The sequence below is a fragment of the Ruditapes philippinarum genome, unplaced genomic scaffold (assembly GCF_026571515.1).
Source record: "Ruditapes philippinarum isolate M1 unplaced genomic scaffold, ASM2657151v2 ctg101_1_1_1_1, whole genome shotgun sequence".
In the NCBI taxonomy this organism is placed as follows: Eukaryota; Metazoa; Mollusca; class Bivalvia; order Venerida; family Veneridae; genus Ruditapes; species Ruditapes philippinarum.
In genome coordinates this window covers 101,374-118,500 of record NW_026857073.1, presented here as the reverse complement: position 1 = coordinate 118,500, position 17,127 = coordinate 101,374, and the positions used below count along the sequence as shown (strand labels likewise).

The following is a 17,127-nucleotide window of genomic DNA, read 5'->3' as shown; positions in this document are numbered from 1 at the left end:
ACAACAGACAAGAGTGACAATGTAAACTGTAATTTGATTGGTTATTCTAAAATAGAATGCCGGAAAAGACTCGATTTGACCACTGAGAAAAGCGCTTACAGACTTACCATAGGCGGCTAGCGTAACGATAAAAGCCGAAGAGTGCCAGTTTTTGAATACTGTATAAAATATGACGAATGAATTTATTGTCTTTGTCGAATTTACAACGATCTCAAAAATGACCCAGGAGCTCACGAAATCCGCGGATTTCCGCAGATCCGAGGAAAATCGGCAGCCCTGTATATAGAGGATATTGAATGAGTGTAAATTTAATAATTATTTAATGAACAAATTGTATATAATTATATTATGCAAGCATATGGCGAGAATAATATTATTTCATTCAACGAGTTCAATTAATGAAGTTACACGAAAATAATAATATTTATCACATAACCACATAAATACTGTTTTACAGTGAAAATATTCCTTTTTTGTTATTGACGCACCTATAGTGTAATGCTAACATTTAGCGCATCTTTACGCTATATTTGTATAACTTAAATGACATCACTTCAAAATAAATATTCGGCTATATTTTCGGAGTCCCAAAACAGGCATGGGAATGTGATAAATATGTGTAATAAAGAGTTATTTACCTGTGCTTTAGCCATGTGTTTCATTGCCTTTAACATTTCCTCTATAAGTTGTCTTTGCTTTTGTAGCTGTCTGTGAAAATGAGACGACTTTCTCTGAACATCGATAAGTCTTCGTATAAGTCTAAAAACATCTGAGTTAGACCGTCTCACACTCTTTACTATATTTTTATCAAACTGTTTTATTCCAGCCAGTTCTGTTAACAGCACTTTAACTGCTACATCAGATTTGGGTTTACCTGCAATCTGCCAATCAGAAAAATAAAACCTACTGAGAAATGAAAAAGACTTTCTTTCTATGAGATTTTTCATTTTTAATCTAGTCCTTTAATTCACATTTGTAACATCATTTTTTTAAAACCTCTAGCTGAGTTAGTTCATTCAGAGTAAAGCTAAATTAAAAGATACATGTAAAACAAATATTCCTTAGAATTACAGACACTGATCAAGCCTAAGGCAATAAATGCTCTTTTTCATTTTTAAGAAAACTGTGGCAGGGCCTATGTAGAGGGAAAACTTGCATGGTCTTTGAGATTGTTAATTTCATGAATTCAAGGAATCTCCAGAAAATTTGCAGCCCTGTATGAGGCAGATGAAAAATGAAAAAAATAACTTTCGGCAAACATTAAAATTAAGTGAAAGAACCAAATTTTCAGAATGTAAAAGCAATAAATCTATCATTGAACCCACCATTGGTGCTGCCATATTTTTCATAAGCTTTTTCATCATTTGAAGTGATCCTCTAAGATTTGCTACATTTCTGTCTACGCTATTTTTTGTCCCCTCATCCACATGCTGACTCTTCCTCAATGCACTGAGAAATCTCACGATTCTATTTATCTTGTAGCCGAGAATGTTTGATTTCCTAGCAGACAGTGCAAGTGCTATCAGATACTTTCTTGTTGCCTCAGGAACCATATCCTACAGGATAAAATACATTAATACACTTGTTACTATATATAGTAACAGAATTGCCTATGATTTCAACTGATTATGAGTGTCACGTGACCTATTATGAGTTTGCGGCCCGGGGCCGAGAACTAGTTATCAGCCCGCAGAACATGTGCACGTGCACAAAGTGAAACAATGACGTCACAATTAACGTCATCAAACACTTAACTGTAAAAGTGAAAGTAGGTTGTCAGCACGTATCGCTTTATTTTTATTATGAGACCTTAAGCGTATTTAGTACAAACACATTTTTGTTACTATTGAAATTTGAAGAAATAATACGACAAATTCATTCCGAAAAAATGAAAATAAAACTTGCTTCTTGGTTCTACTGCTTTGAACACACAAGCAGAAAACATCTCTGTACAGAACAGTAGAAGAGTAGACAAGAATTTCAACGAAAGAACTTCAAAGTCTATTTGTTTTGATTATGTTTTTGTTTGTTTGTTTCTTTAAAAAATTGCTACTATAAGATCTACCAAGTGTATTAAAGACATTAATACACGTCAGCGTAGGGCCGGAAGGTGATTATCGGCCCTGAATGCATAATGGCCCTCGGGCTAAAGCCCTCGGGTCCATTATTCATTTTGCGGGCCGATTATCAGCTTCCGGCCCTCTCCTGCCGTGTATTAACCTCTTAACAAAACACATTTTAAACCTTTATAAAACAAGAGGGCCATGATGGCCCTAGATCGCTCACCTGACCCTTGAACTCATTCTAACAATTACAATTAGACAAACATTCTGACCAAGTTTCATGACAGGTGAGTCAAAAATGGGACCACTCGAGTGTTAACAAGGATTATCCATATTTGAGCAGTGTGACCTAGTTTTTTACCCAGGTGACCCATATTCGAACTTGACCTAGAAATCATCAAAACAAACTTTCAGACCAATTTACAGGATACTCAAAACAGTAGCCACTAGACTGTTAACAAGATTTTTCTATTTTTAGCTCCAGTGACCTAGTTTTTCATCCGAGATGACCCATTTTCGAACTCATCCGAGCAACTACCTAGACAAGCATCCTGACCAAGTTTGATGATAATTGAGTCAAAAATGTGACCACTAGAGTGTTAACAAGGTTTTTCTATATTTGGGCTGTGTGACCTAGTTTTTCATCCGAGATGACTCATGTTCGAACTTGACCTAGAAATCATAAAAACAAACTTTCAAACCAATTTACAGGATATTTGGATCAAAACAGTAGCAACTATAGTGTTAATAAGATTTTTCTATTTTTAGCTCAGGTGACCTAGTTTTTCATCCAAGATGACCCATGTTCAAAGTCATCCGAGCAATGACCTAGACAAGCATCCTGACCAAGTTTGATGATAATTGAGTCAAAAATGTGACCACTAGAATGTTAACAAGGTTTTTCCATATTTGGACAGTGTGACCTAGTTTTTGACCCTAGGTGACCCATATTCAAACTTGACCTAGAAATCAATAAAACAAACTTTCAGACCAATTTACAGGATATTTGGATCAAAACAGTAGCCACTAAAGTTTTAAAAAGATTTTTCTATTTTTAGCTCCTGTGACCTAGTTTTTCATCCGAGATGACCCATGTTCAAAGTAATCCGAGCAATTACCTAGACAAGCATCCTGACAAAGTTTGATGACAATTGAGTCAAAAAAGTGATTGCTAGAATGTTAACAAGGTTTTTCTATGTTTAGCTCCTGTGACCTAAGTTTTCATCCAAGATGACTCATGTTCGAACTCATTTGAGCTATCACCTAGACAAGCATCCTGACCAAGTTTGATGATGATGGAGTCAAAAATGTGACAGCTAAAGTGTTAACAAGGTATTTCTATTTTTAGCTCTGGTGACCTAGTTTTTCATCCGAGATGACCCATGTTCAAACTTATTTGAGCTATCACCTAGACAAGCATCCTGACCAAGTCTGATGATGATTGAGGCAAAAATGTGACCACTAGAGTGTTAACAAGGTTTTTCTATTTTAAGCTCTGGTGACCTAGTTTTTCACCTGAGATGACCCATGTTTGTCCTCAACCAAGCATCCTGACAAAGTTTGATGATGATTGAGGCAAAAATGTGACTGCTAGAGTGTTAACAAACAAGTGTGGATGGATGACTGACGACGGACATTCAACAATCCTAAAAGCTTACCCTGAGCAAGCTCAGGTGAGCTAAAAAAGAACAACAAAAATTGAGCAAAATCTGTTTAAAGTCCTCAAACATACAAAATGGATCTATAAAATTAATTTTAATAATGCCTACAGGAACTGCCAAACCATATTTGACACAGATCTTTTCCCATTGTTGTTCAGTCATGAATGTACTATGTATTCTTGCATATCAGACTGGTGTTTCTGTTGGTTTTATTATTAATTTCCTTTTAATGAGGTAAAGAATTTAACAGTAATTTTTTTCTCCAATTTTCAAAACAACAGGGGAAAGCATAGCGCGATAAATCAGAAAAGGGGAGAAACCTGAAATCAAATTCCAACAACTAAAAATGCAATTAACACATTGTATGTAAAAAAATTAATATCAATTCAATTTAACATGCATGGTACATAGCAGAGGCTATATACAGGAACAGATTTCTGTCTTCTAGCTAATATAAGTCAGCTGCTGTTAAGTCATGGTTCTGGTAAGGAAGATCACAAGGCATTTTAGGGGAAAATATTTACATTTTTAAGGGAAAATATACCTATTTTGGGCTACGGGAAACAGCCTTTATTCGGCTGTAAAATACAGTGAAAAAAATAACTGATTTAAGTATGATAGGTTATGGTAGAATAAGCTAGAAATCGGATATGTGTCTGCGGTTCATATCCGAATATCCATCCCTCAGGCGTACCTGTCCATGAGCGACAACACATATATTCCGATCTGAACCACAAAATATGATAAATATTATTATTCTATATCTTTCTTTATCAATGGCATGTAACATATACTTGTATATATTATTATTTACATTTTTAACCACAAAATATGATAAATATTATTATTCTATATCTTTCTTTATCAATGGCATGTAACACATACTTGTATATATTATTATTTACATTTTTTTCCAAATGTCTATCATAATGACACTTTATCTACCATAGTAACGGCACTACATCATCATTAACCTTACAATGTCTATTGTAAAACTTACTGCATGCGTCCTCATCTGTTGTCTAATATGCCAAACTCTTTTCCATAACCTATCATTACTTCTCCATAGCTTTTTCATCTGCCTAACATGTTTTCCGCTGATCCTTGTGAGCCGATGAGTATTCTGACTTAAGCCCTTTAATCGCTTCTTGACATACTGTTTTCCCCTCAAACTTGCATGTATCTTTCTTCGTAAAATTATTTGGTACTGCTTCAACAGGGCAAAGCCACGGTTTATCCTTGCAATATCTTGTGTCAAAATTTTCAGTATTTTGTTATGAGCACCGAGGACATAACCTTGATTTGAGGACGTTAATGACAGTCCTAAATGAAAATACAAAATAACATAGAAATGTTATAAAAAAATTGACTTGACATGAAAAAAGATAATCAGATAAATAGAAGTCCAACAATACTCTGTACTAAGATATCATTGTCTTCCTAACATTACTTTTACCATACGCCTTCTTTTAAGTTTCAAGAATGAAGTACTAATAAAATGTACATGAAGTTTGCAATAACAATTCTGGTAGATTGTGACAGTTCCTTCATCAGTAAGCTAAGACAGTAAAGCTATTGTGATTGCTATAAGACAGAACAACAGTTTTCATACTGCTTTATTCCTGGTAGACAACTGGAAGTAACAGCAGAAGATATTCAAGATAAAACATGTACTCTGGCTATTTGACAGAACAACAGTTTTCATACTGCTTTATTCCTGGTAGACTACTGGAAGTAACAGCAGAAGATATTCAAGATAAAACATGTACTCTGGCTATTTGACAGAACAACAGTTTTCATACTGCTTTATTCCTGGTAGACTACTGGAAGTAACAGCAGAAGATATTCAAGATAAAACATGTACTCTGGCTATTTGACAGAACAACAGTTTTCATACTGCTTTATTCCTGGTAGACTACTGGAAGTAACAGCAGAAGATATTCAAGATAAAACATGTACTCTGGCTATTAGACAGAACAACAGTTTTCATACTGCTTTATTCTTGGTAGACTACTGGAAGTAACAGCAGAAGATATTCAAGATAAAACATGTACTCTGGCTATTTGACAGAACAACAGTTTTCATACTGCTTTATTCTTGGTAGACTACTGGAAGTAACAGCAGAAGATATTCAAGATAAAACATGTACTCTGGCTATTTGACAGAACAACAGTTTTCATACTGCTTTATTCCTGGTAGACTACTGGAAGTAACAGCAGAAGATATTCAAGATAAAACATGTACTCTGGCTATTTGACAGAACAACAGATTTCATACTGCTTTATTCCTGGTAGACTACTGGAAGTAACAGCAGAAGATATTCAAGATAAAACATGTACTCTGGCTATTAGACAGAACAACAGTTTTCATACTGCTTTATTCTTGGTAGACTACTGGAAGTAACAGCAGAAGATATTCAAGATAAAACATGTACTCTGGCTATTTGACAGAACAACAGTTTTCATACTGCTTTATTCCTGGTAGACTACTGGAAGTAACAGCAGAAGATATTCAAGATAAAACATGTACTCTGGCTATTTGACAGAACAACAGTTTTCATACTGCTTTATTCCTGGTAGACTACTGGAAGTAACAGCAGAAGATATTCAAGATAAAACATGTACTCTGGCTATTTGACAGAACAACAGTTTTCATACTGCTTTATTCCTGGTAGACTACTGGAAGTAACAGCAGAAGATATTCAAGATAAAACATGTACTCTGGCTATTAGACAGAACAACAGTTTTCATACTGCTTTATTCCTGGTAGACTACTGGAAGTAACAGCAGAAGATATTCAAGATAAAACATGTACTCTGGTAAAAGGTGGTTGGAAAGTTTGTTAACATCTATTATTTTCTTACATACATGTATCTTATTTAAGATTATTATTTCTTGTCATTGTATACAATTTATAATTTTACATGAAATGATATTGTAAAGTGCTTTTTGGGATGCCCTCTGACCTTCAGGATCAGATGACGAAGACAATAAAAAGAAATTAGTGGTTGGAAAATTTCTGTTACAGCAGTTGTCAAACATCAAATAGGACTTTTTTCCCAAAGGCACTTGCCCTGAATTAGGGAAAAATAACAATACAAGAGGGCCATGATGGCCCTGAAGTCGCTCACCTGTATATAGGCCCCCAGAACGGGGCAAGTTTAAACCCCAGGGCTTTTATTTGAACAAACTTGGTAGACACCCATTAGAATATGTTTCATGCTAAACATCTAAGGTCTAGCTCCTTGGGTTTTTTAAAAGAAGATTTTTTCAAGTTTTTTCTTTACACATATAGTTAAAAACAATGACACACCTGGGGCAGGACCAGTTTTGACCCCAGGGCTTTTATTTGAACAATCTTTGTAGACACTTACTATAAATCGTCTCATGCTTAATATCTAAACTCTAGCTATTCGGGTTTTTTCAAAGAAGATTTTTAAGTTTTTGCTATACACATATAAGGAAAATCAATGTCCCCCGGGGCCGGCCAATTTTGACCCCAGGGCTTTTATTTGAACAAACTTTGTAGACACTCACTAGAAGGTGCTACGTGCTTAATATCTAAACTCTAGCTATTTGAGTTTTTTCAAAGAAGATTTTTTAAGTTTTTACTATACACATATAAGGAAATGAATGACCCCCGGGGCGGGGCCAATTTTGACCCCAGGGCTCTCATTTGAACAAACTTGGTAGAAATCCATTAGAACATGTTTCATGCTAAATATCTTAGCTCTAGCTCTTTGGGTTCTTTAAAAGAAGATTTTTTAAGTTTTTACTATATGCATATAGGGAAAATCAATGACCCCCTGGGGCGGGGCCAATTTTGACCCCAGGGCTTTTATTTGAACAAACTTGGTAGACACCCATTAGAACATGTTTCATGCTAAATATCTTAGCTCTAGCTCTTTGGGTTCTTTAAAAGAAGATTTTTTAAAGTTTTTACTATATGCATATAGGGAAAATCAATGACCCCCTGGGGCGGGGCCAATTTTGACCCCAGGGCTTTTATTTGAACAAACTTGGTAGACACTCACTAGAAGATGTTTCATGCCAAATATCTAAGCTCTAGCTCTTTGGGTTTTTTAGAAGAAGATATTTAAAGTTTTTTCTTTTGGTTGCCATGGCAACCAGAGTTCTGCATGGAATTAAATTCTTTGAACAATTTTCAAAGGTGACCACCAAAGGAACATTCCTGTGAAGTTTGGATGAAATTGGCTTAGTGGTTTATGAGGAGATGTCATTTACAGTAAAAGTTTACGGACGCCGGACGGACGGACGCCAGACGAAAAGCGATCACAAAAGCTCACCCTGTCACTTTGTGACAGGTGAGCTAATAAGGCATAAGGGGAAGAAAAAACTAAAAGGAAAATTGAATTGTATGGAAAAATTATATTTTTTTTAGAACAGAACTTTACTATTTTGAATCGCAGAATTATCAAGAACAAAACTAGAAATGTGTCCATAGGACACGGGTGCCCCCACCGCGCCACTGTTCTGTCAATCTTTTTACTAAGTCAAGGGAAATAACTCTACAAATACTGGATAAATCCACAAGCGAAACCCCAGGTGCAAATCTAAATATGCTGAGCAACCTGCCCATAAGGTTTAATGACTATGTCAAATCCTTTTTGAGTAACTTGCGACACAAGTTGAAAATTGCAAAAATTTTGTAAGTGAAGGGCAATAACTCTAAAAATACTAAATAAATCCAGACGAAAATACCTGGTGCACAACTGCACATGCTGATCAACATTCCTGTAAAGTTTCATGACTCTAGGTCAAATACTTTTTGAGTTACATGCGACACAAGTTGAAAATTGCAAAATTTTACTAAGTCAAGGGCAATAACTCTGAAAATACTAAAAATATCCAGACAAAAATACCCAGGTGCACAACAACACATGCTGATCAACATTCCTGTAAAGTTTCATGACTCTAGGTCAAATACTTTTTGAGTTACATGCGACACAAGTTGAAAATTGCAAAATTTTACTAAGTCAAGGGCAATAACTCTGAAAATACTAAAAATATCCAGACGAAAATACCCAGGTGCACAACAACACATGCTGATCAACATTCCTGTAAAGTTTCATGACTCTAGGTCAAATACTTTTTGAGTTACATGCGACACAAGTTGAAAATTGCAAAATTTTACTAAGTCAAGGGCAATAACTCTGAAAATACTAAAAATATCCAGACGAAAATACCCAGGTGCACAACAACACATGCTGATCAACATTCCTGTAAAGTTTCATGACTCTAGGTCAAATACTTTTTGAGTTACGTGCGACACAAAAGTGAACGGACGGACGGACGGACGGAAGGACGGACGGAAGGACGGACGGACAAAGGTAAATCTAAATGCCCGCCACTAACGTGGGGGCACAAAAATAATTACTTCCAGTCCATGTTTGGTAATATTAAATACAATAATTAACTTACTCTCAGTTGTCTTGGACTTTTGTGCTTGATTGTTTCTCACAGCCTGTTTCAATCTGTTTAAATAGTCTGAAATGGCCTGCAAATAAAATAAAGTCACTTTACAAGACTTTTACAATTCATCAATGATGAACATGTTTTATTTAACAGACTACTGTTCATGTTTATCAGACAGAAAATTATCAAATCTTATGTACTGGCAGTGAATGTATAGTATGCCATCTGTAATTAAGTTTTGATTTAAGAGTCTGTTTAAAATCAGTATCATTAATCAAAGCATCTAGATGATGCTCTCTTGTTATAAAATAACAATTAATTGATGCAATTGATAAGGAGATTACAAATACTGCAAACTAACAGAAAGTTTGTTTTTTTCTGTTATTTTTGTCACCAACATTTGAAAACAAAGTTTAAAGTTCAAGTTAGCCAAGAAAACTGGAAAAAAGTACATAACAACATATAAAATATATAAAAATATATATAACAACTGAAATTTGACAGGCATGTAGTTTTCCCAAAAAATCTGAACTTACACCAATTTTTTACTTCTAAAATAAGCAATGTAAGCCATCATTTTCCCAAAATCAAGGCAATATTTCTAATTAAATGAGAAAAACCACTGACAGGTAAGAACTCCAGGCTCTATAAATCAAATCGATGTAAATAGAAAAAAAGTATTATTCTAAGCATAAAGACAAACCTTTAACTTGGCTGTTTTTTTCTTGACATTCTTATAGTTCTTAATTAACTTTTTAACCTTGACAATCTTGCCATTCTTTTTTGGTGTTGATGCCACAGCAGGTGGAGGAGCTAAAATATATATAAAAAACTTTTGTTAGGGCCAGAAATCCTTCTACCGGTTTGGCTAAATCCACCAGCCTGAATTGCTTTTTTACAAGGCCAAAACACAATGTGGGTCGAGGATGGGATGTTTTATTTATAAACTTTGTTGCTTTGTTTAATAAGGTGCCAAAACTGAACCATATTAACAAATAAGGCCATTACTAAGCTTTTTATCACTGTTCAAAGGGCTCAGACCCATTCACAAAAGAATGGGAAAAAACACAGCAAGGGTGGCATGTGTTCTGCACATCACCTTGTTAAAACATTTGAACCAATTCTTCTTAAATATTCAATTTAAACTGTGATCCCCTTCAAAATTATGTTTTATTTAGTTTTGCCCACCGTTTTCTTGTTTAGGGCATACCCCTACTTTCAATTGGGGACCATATGCCGCTTTTCATGAAGTAGCACTTACATGTCACATTGTAGGTTCCATAATGATCGCCTTATGAACAGTCATCTGCCAGTGGTAGAATAATGAAAGTTTTAATACCAATAAACCATGTAGAATGGCAATTATTTGTTATCAGTAAATGTTACATGTATAAGGATAAAGTTACTAATTTCAGAGAAATTTCATTAAAGATTCTAATATATGGGTCACTCTACATATTAGATTTTAACGGGTACACAGTAACGTAGATATTTTCAAAAAACCCTAACATTTCTTAAATTGCGTTTTATGTAAAATTCTAACATTCCTCGTGATTTTGTCACTATAAACAAAGAAGAAAAAAAATGGTTTTAAACTGCCAATAAACAATGGTTATGGTTTTAAACTGCCAATAAACAATGGTTAGGGACTTTTTATATATTCGGCTGTTATGTTTTCTCCCTCGATTATATAGTTTACAAAGCCTTTTAAAGCAACAATATTGAATAAAAAAGCATTTTATTGATATTTTCAGATCTTATAATGTTTTCTTTTTCATACAAAACTGAAATAATATCTCACATACACTAATGCCACAAATTTGATCATTATCAGTTAATAAATATTTTGACAAAATGGTGCCAATCTGTAAGCAGCCTAATGATGTCACCCTAATTAAGTATACAACTCATTCTTAAAAGCGCTAGAATGATGTCATTTCAAGCATACGAGAATGATTAATCAAACAATGATGTAAACACAATACAATCCAGTCTGAGACATAACATTTTATTGTTGAAAACTTGATAAAATAACTTTTTTTTTCCTGTTTATAATTTCTTAAATTCTATATCTCAGCAACAGTAGGGTGTGAAAAACAAACAGCATTAAACAAAATTCAGCACTGGAAGTAATGTCCACTTGAATAAAAATAAAATAAGTGATCTTCCTTTATATTTTATCTTGTAACTTAGAATCGAAATAATATCAGTCTGAGCGGTTTTTATTCACTATTTAACACTGGTTTTGTCATTTTGATGCAAAATTAACCACTCAGGCCTACGGCTTTCGTGGTCCATTCCTATGCATCAAAACTCCAAAGCGGTAATAAATAGCCGATAAACACCGCTAAGACCAATATTATTTCCTAAATTAATATTTAATAATTTATATAAGTAAATACCTGCAGTGGTGTTATTTGGGTGTATACTAAAATTTGGATGGTCCTTTGCTGACAGATAACAAGTACCACTTGTCTTTATAAACTTGAAATATTTGCACTTTAGCTTTGTTTCATCTAGACATGCCTTTGCGCATGTGCTGAGAGTAATATGCTTCCGCTCTAAGACATCAGGTTTACTTGCTTCAATACCAGTAGGACCTGGAAAAAACACAAAATTTTGGATAAGTACATGTATATATATCACTATCAACAAGTATATGTATTTGTTACCATATTTCAGATGCATGTATATCAACCTTGATTTATATTTTAACTGAAAAGTAAATGCCTTTAAAAACAGAAAAAAATACCAAAACAAAAAAAAAGGAAAAATTTAACAATGACCTTTTAAAAATACTCATAACTGAGTGATTTGGTACACATTTTTTGAAAAATTGTACTGAGAAGAATCTGGGCTGGGGCATTTGTGTTTATCAAACACGTTCTTGTTTTTGTTTGTTTTTAATTTTTCATTTTAAATGCTTTGATTTCATTACAACGACAAAAGGAATTATTTGTATATATTATTGTCTTCACAGTTGTTTGTTTATTTTTATTTTATCTTTTGTTCATGTCGGATACATTTTTTTAGCTTAAAGCTTATGTTTTGTACTGTATACAAGTCAACCGACTGACTACAAGTAAAGTTTGTCTTACTGTCTTTTCATAAAAATTCACATGCCTTGATTGATTGAGAGAAATCCTAACAATTTTTGAGAATTTTCAAGTTACAATGTAGCAGTTCTATTAAGTGGTGTTTGGAAAATTAATGTAAATTGACTTTATTGGTGTTTGAGTGTTTTCTGTAATGTGAAGAAAGTAAGAATTAATACCAAGAAATCATTCACAGGCCAAAACACCTTTTACAAGGGCCATAACTCAGCCTAAAATCATTCAATCAAAAGATAAAAAATTCAGAGGGCAGGATGAATGAAATTCATTTTGCAGTTATACAAAGAGTATTGTTTAGCAATAATGACCCAAGACATTTAAATATTCAATGACCTTTTTTAGGTTAAATATCGGAATCTGAAGAAAACCGTATGTATTTTAATGTATGGTACAACAGTATATCATAATATGTATAACTTAAAATTAAAAGCATATCACTTGCCTTACTAGCCTCGGTGACAAGGTGTTAGACTTTCAGTTAGTTAAGATTGTAGGTTCAAATCAAATGAAATTTTTTATGTTTTCTTGTATGAATTGTATAATAATTTGCAAAATTTGACCATTTTGTGTTATGTATGTGAATTGTACATATTGAAATCAATGATCGGAATGAAAGAAATATTTATTTATAAAAATTATGAAATAGAAAAAATACTGGAAATGAAACACACAATTTACCAACTTGTGTATTAAATTAAATATTAAGTTAAAAGAAATAATACAAAATTCGTTTATGAAAAATACAAAAAGAAGGTGTGTCCACTCCAAGATTCAAACTTGCAACTACATGGTCACAATTCTGTTGTTATGTACTTACCACTAGGCCACCACTAAGCAATATTTATTAATTTATTATCAGATCTATACTATCATCAAAATCCTAGGGGTAAATTATAATTCATTATGGAAATTAACTAAAAACCTCCAGAAATTCAAAAAATCTGATTCTCAGGTCAGTATTTCTAAACAATATAATTTTATTACCTTTGCATTGTGTTTTTGTTAATAATTGTTACTGATTTATTCTTTTTCTAAGAGTTTTTCTGAATTTTCATGTAGTTTTGAAAATAACAATTACATGTAAAAACCAAGTGGGGGCTTGGAGGAGGGAGTGGGGGCATGGGGGGTCAGTACAAAACTAAATTATCTTAGTGTCTCTTTAAAAAGTCTTATTATTTGGGAGGAACACTTCTTGTTTAGCTGTCACCTGAAGATAAACACTTTCTTGTTGCCAAAGAGTCACTCAACAGCAGGGAAAAGGGAGTCTGCAAAATGGGTTATTTTCAAACCTTTCACCAGTAATTCCAGTACAATCAAAATCCTCAGAACACCCTGTTTCGAAATTCTTGAGGACCCTGGAGGCATCGTTGCCTTTGAGCATTACTTTTACCACTGTATCCATCTTAACTTACAGTCAGTTTTAAAGTAGAGCTCTAGGTTCTGTCTATCATAATCATAATTATACATACATGTACAAATGTATCTAATTAAGAACGAATTCTGCCGTTCTGCAACAGTTGGAAAACACAGGTGGACAAAATTCCGAAGAAAGATAACAATAGTAGATTATAATGGTCAAATAATTATAAAACAATCATTAATTCATACCTATTTGTATTATATGTACAAAAATTATGGTGATCCATGGCAAAGAACTCATCTTTTCCACATTTTTACATAGCAAAAAATATGAAGTCCGCCATATTTTAGAATCGGTGATGACGCTATAAGAATTGAAGTTCGTTTTTTATGACGTCATGTTAATACTCCATTCATTGATTGCGTCACAGCTGTCGCTATTTCCCGCGAATCCTTCAAAATTTATAAATGTGACAGGACTCGTATTATTTATCTTAAACACACTGGTCAAAATTAACATTGACGATAGGAAATAAATTAAAGTCGCTTTCTGTTTCGTTACGCTTATTCTGTTAATTAAGTGATGGTAAATTCAATCAAAAATTCAGTTTCAACGCAACAATTTATAAACACAGTGAATAGTGGCGGAAAAAAATGTATTAAATACTAATTATAAGGAAATGGAGATCCGCAAGTGTTGAGATATGTAAATAATACCAACATATCAGCATTTTCAAAGCTATTTTCAAATACCAATTTTATTTCACATCGCGTCTATTTATTAGGCCTAATATGCGCTTACCTTTTCAGTTTGAAGAAAATAAGCAAAACATATTATACAGTACACTTTCTTCTGTCAGCCTCATTTTTTGACAAAAAGTATCACCTACATTTGAACACTATCATTTAAAAAACATGTTTTTGTTTTGTTTTGTTTTTTGTTCAGAATAAATTTAAGCTATGTATGCTCTCCCATCTACCTGTTGATGAAAGCTGCGGCTAGCGGAAAAGAAGAATGCATAACTTCGTATAAGCACTTCTACCAAAAGCACTGCTAATATACTTTTTGTAAATATAATTGTTTGGTGTTACTTATAAGGCAGAATGCCCTTTGAAATGAACTTTGGCAAATTGACAGAAGCCATTACTTGTCATTTAGAAACTCTGACTTTCCCATACACCCCGGCGAATACAGCAGAGTTATTACGCATTCGATCCACTGGGACGTAAAAGTATTGTTTTTAAGAAAGAAGTGTTCAATCCATATATGATTCTAGAGCTGCACATTTTACAGGACCAGAGACTTATAATATTACGTGTACAGATCTAGATTAAACATGGCTCTGTGACAAGACACTTTATTAGTGTTTGTTAGCTAGAACCCTTATATAAGCTTGCTTCCCTTTAAGTATATATAAAGTTTTTCTGCATTGCAAGTTTTAGAAAAACAGTCTACATTTTAAAAAAACCTTCCTAGACACTTAACAATATACTTAACAAAAAGCCGACAAATTTGTTGTCCTTTCACATGTAAAAATAAAGGATTAGTAAAATCTTCACATAAAACGTCAGAAGTTTCATGGAACAATGTTTGTTGTCGTTTGATTTACGTGAAGTTTTTTGTAAATGTTGATAATGTATATAAACGTTATACTATCAGGTCATTCAGAGAAATGACTGCTTTTCTTGCCAGTTGTCTGATGTTTAACGTAATTGAACATTAAACCGCTGCCATATATTTCTAAGAGGAAAATCTTCTGGTACTTTTCTTATAAATTTGTTCTCTTTTCAATTCATTGTTGGACAGGTTAATATATAATTGTGGCCAATGAAACAAAGTATTGTTTGGTGCCCTGCTGAGTGTTTTTTCCCGTGTGGAGGCTGTCAGAGCTGCGTTCCGTGAAAGTCAACTGCAGTCATATTTTAACAAGCCACAATCTTTAAATCGCTTATATACATCACGATGTTTCCCATTTGCGATATTCACTCAAATATCGTAAATAAGGCATCTAATACATTTCTTTTGGCCAAAAAAACAACAACAACAAACAAACACTTTAAGTGAGCGGATATTATTATATACATTTTGTATCTCACTGATTTTTATAAGTAAGCACGGCAAGCAGATGCACATAAAGATGCTAGGGGCGTGGACGGTAGTTTGCACTTGACAGTACCGTCCATGAACAGGCTCAATCAAACCGAGCCTGCAACATTTTCAATTTTCGTGTTGGGCTTTCTTTAGGGATTCTTATTTTCTTTATTCAAACATTCAGCAGCCGCGCGAGCAAGAAGTCATGTTTAAAGTCATCGTGGCGATGGGTGTAACTTTTAACAATTTATACAAAGAATGTTTGGCAAAGCTAGCACTGTATCATCCGCGGAGTGAGTGATATGCAGTGAGTGATATGGATTTTATTTCACTGATACAACCCGGAAATAAAGAATGAAAAGACAGAGGACATTTGTTTTTAGTGAATTTCAGCTATGTACAAATGTATCACACCGAGAAGTAATAAAATTGCAATCACTTCATGAGGGCGTAGCGCAAATAAAACTTTGCATAATGGTGGCTGATTCGGTACGCTTTTTGTGCGTCTAGTTGGCGCTAGCGACAACATGACAAAAAGCCGGCGCGTTGTCGGACTTTCGTCTTGTCGTCCTGTTTCTAATGCGGCACGCCAAACGGCGCTTTGTCGTGCGGCGCGTTGTCGCGATGTCGCCCTGTCGCTTTGCTTATAAGCCAATCCTTCAATTTCAACCGAGTGACAATGTGACATTGCGACAACACGCCGCGCGACAACACGCCGTTTAGCGTGCCGCGCTACAGGACGACAGCGCGACAACGCGCCGTTTGGCGCATTGTCATGTTGTCGCTTGCGCCAACGCGACGCACTAAAGCGTACCAAATCAGCCACCTAAGCCTGTGCAGATATAATTTACATACAGCATGATAACGGAAAAGAACGACTTCAAAATGATGGTAAAAAGTAAAGTCACGGATTTATATGTAACTCAGAAACTTTTTTCTGAGAATAAAGATTATATTTTATTTATTTGGCAACATATTTAATGTTCCTGCACAGGGCTACCTAGCTATACGATTATGTGGAGGATTAAGGCCCAACACTTTCCAACTATTTGATCTTAAATTAGAAAAAAAAGAACATAAACCATGCAGGATTAGAATTATTTCGACTATTTTGAATTGTTAAAAAGATATTTAAATTGTATTCAACCAGAGACTTAGATATATAATCTGGGACTAATTATTTTTCTTAATAATGTGTATCTTTCTGTCCCAGATAAATATATCTCTTTGATTCCACCTGGGACAAAAAATTAACATTGTACCTTTAATAAAGTAAATTTTGTAAAGCTTGTTGCTGGCTTTGATTTCTTTTTACGTCTGGCTCTTAATCTTGTACATAGTTTAGTGGGTTTAAAAACCGTCCCAACTTACGGGAAAAGGCACGGTATAAGTACGGTTAGATAC

The 17,127-nt window shown here is 34.1% G+C and overlaps 1 protein-coding gene across 1 annotated transcript in view; it reads right to left on the bottom strand.

The window, feature by feature from the left end:
• The window catches only part of LOC132748672 (abnormal spindle-like microcephaly-associated protein homolog), a 35,684-nt gene extending 21,648 nt beyond the window's left edge, over window positions 1–14,036 (bottom strand). Inside the window, exons 1-7 of the mRNA XM_060738284.1 lie at window positions 13,881–14,036; window positions 11,562–11,759; window positions 9,863–9,972; window positions 9,166–9,241; window positions 4,725–5,047; window positions 1,326–1,556; window positions 639–881 (exon numbers count right to left, since the gene is read on the bottom strand). Coding sequence (XP_060594267.1) covers window positions 639–881; window positions 1,326–1,556; window positions 4,725–5,047; window positions 9,166–9,241; window positions 9,863–9,972; window positions 11,562–11,759; window positions 13,881–13,932 — 1,233 coding nt within the window. The 5' untranslated portion in view covers window positions 13,933–14,036. The remainder of the gene's footprint in view (window positions 1–638; window positions 882–1,325; window positions 1,557–4,724; window positions 5,048–9,165; window positions 9,242–9,862; window positions 9,973–11,561; window positions 11,760–13,880) is intronic.
• Window positions 14,037–17,127: the final 3,091 nt, after the last annotated feature.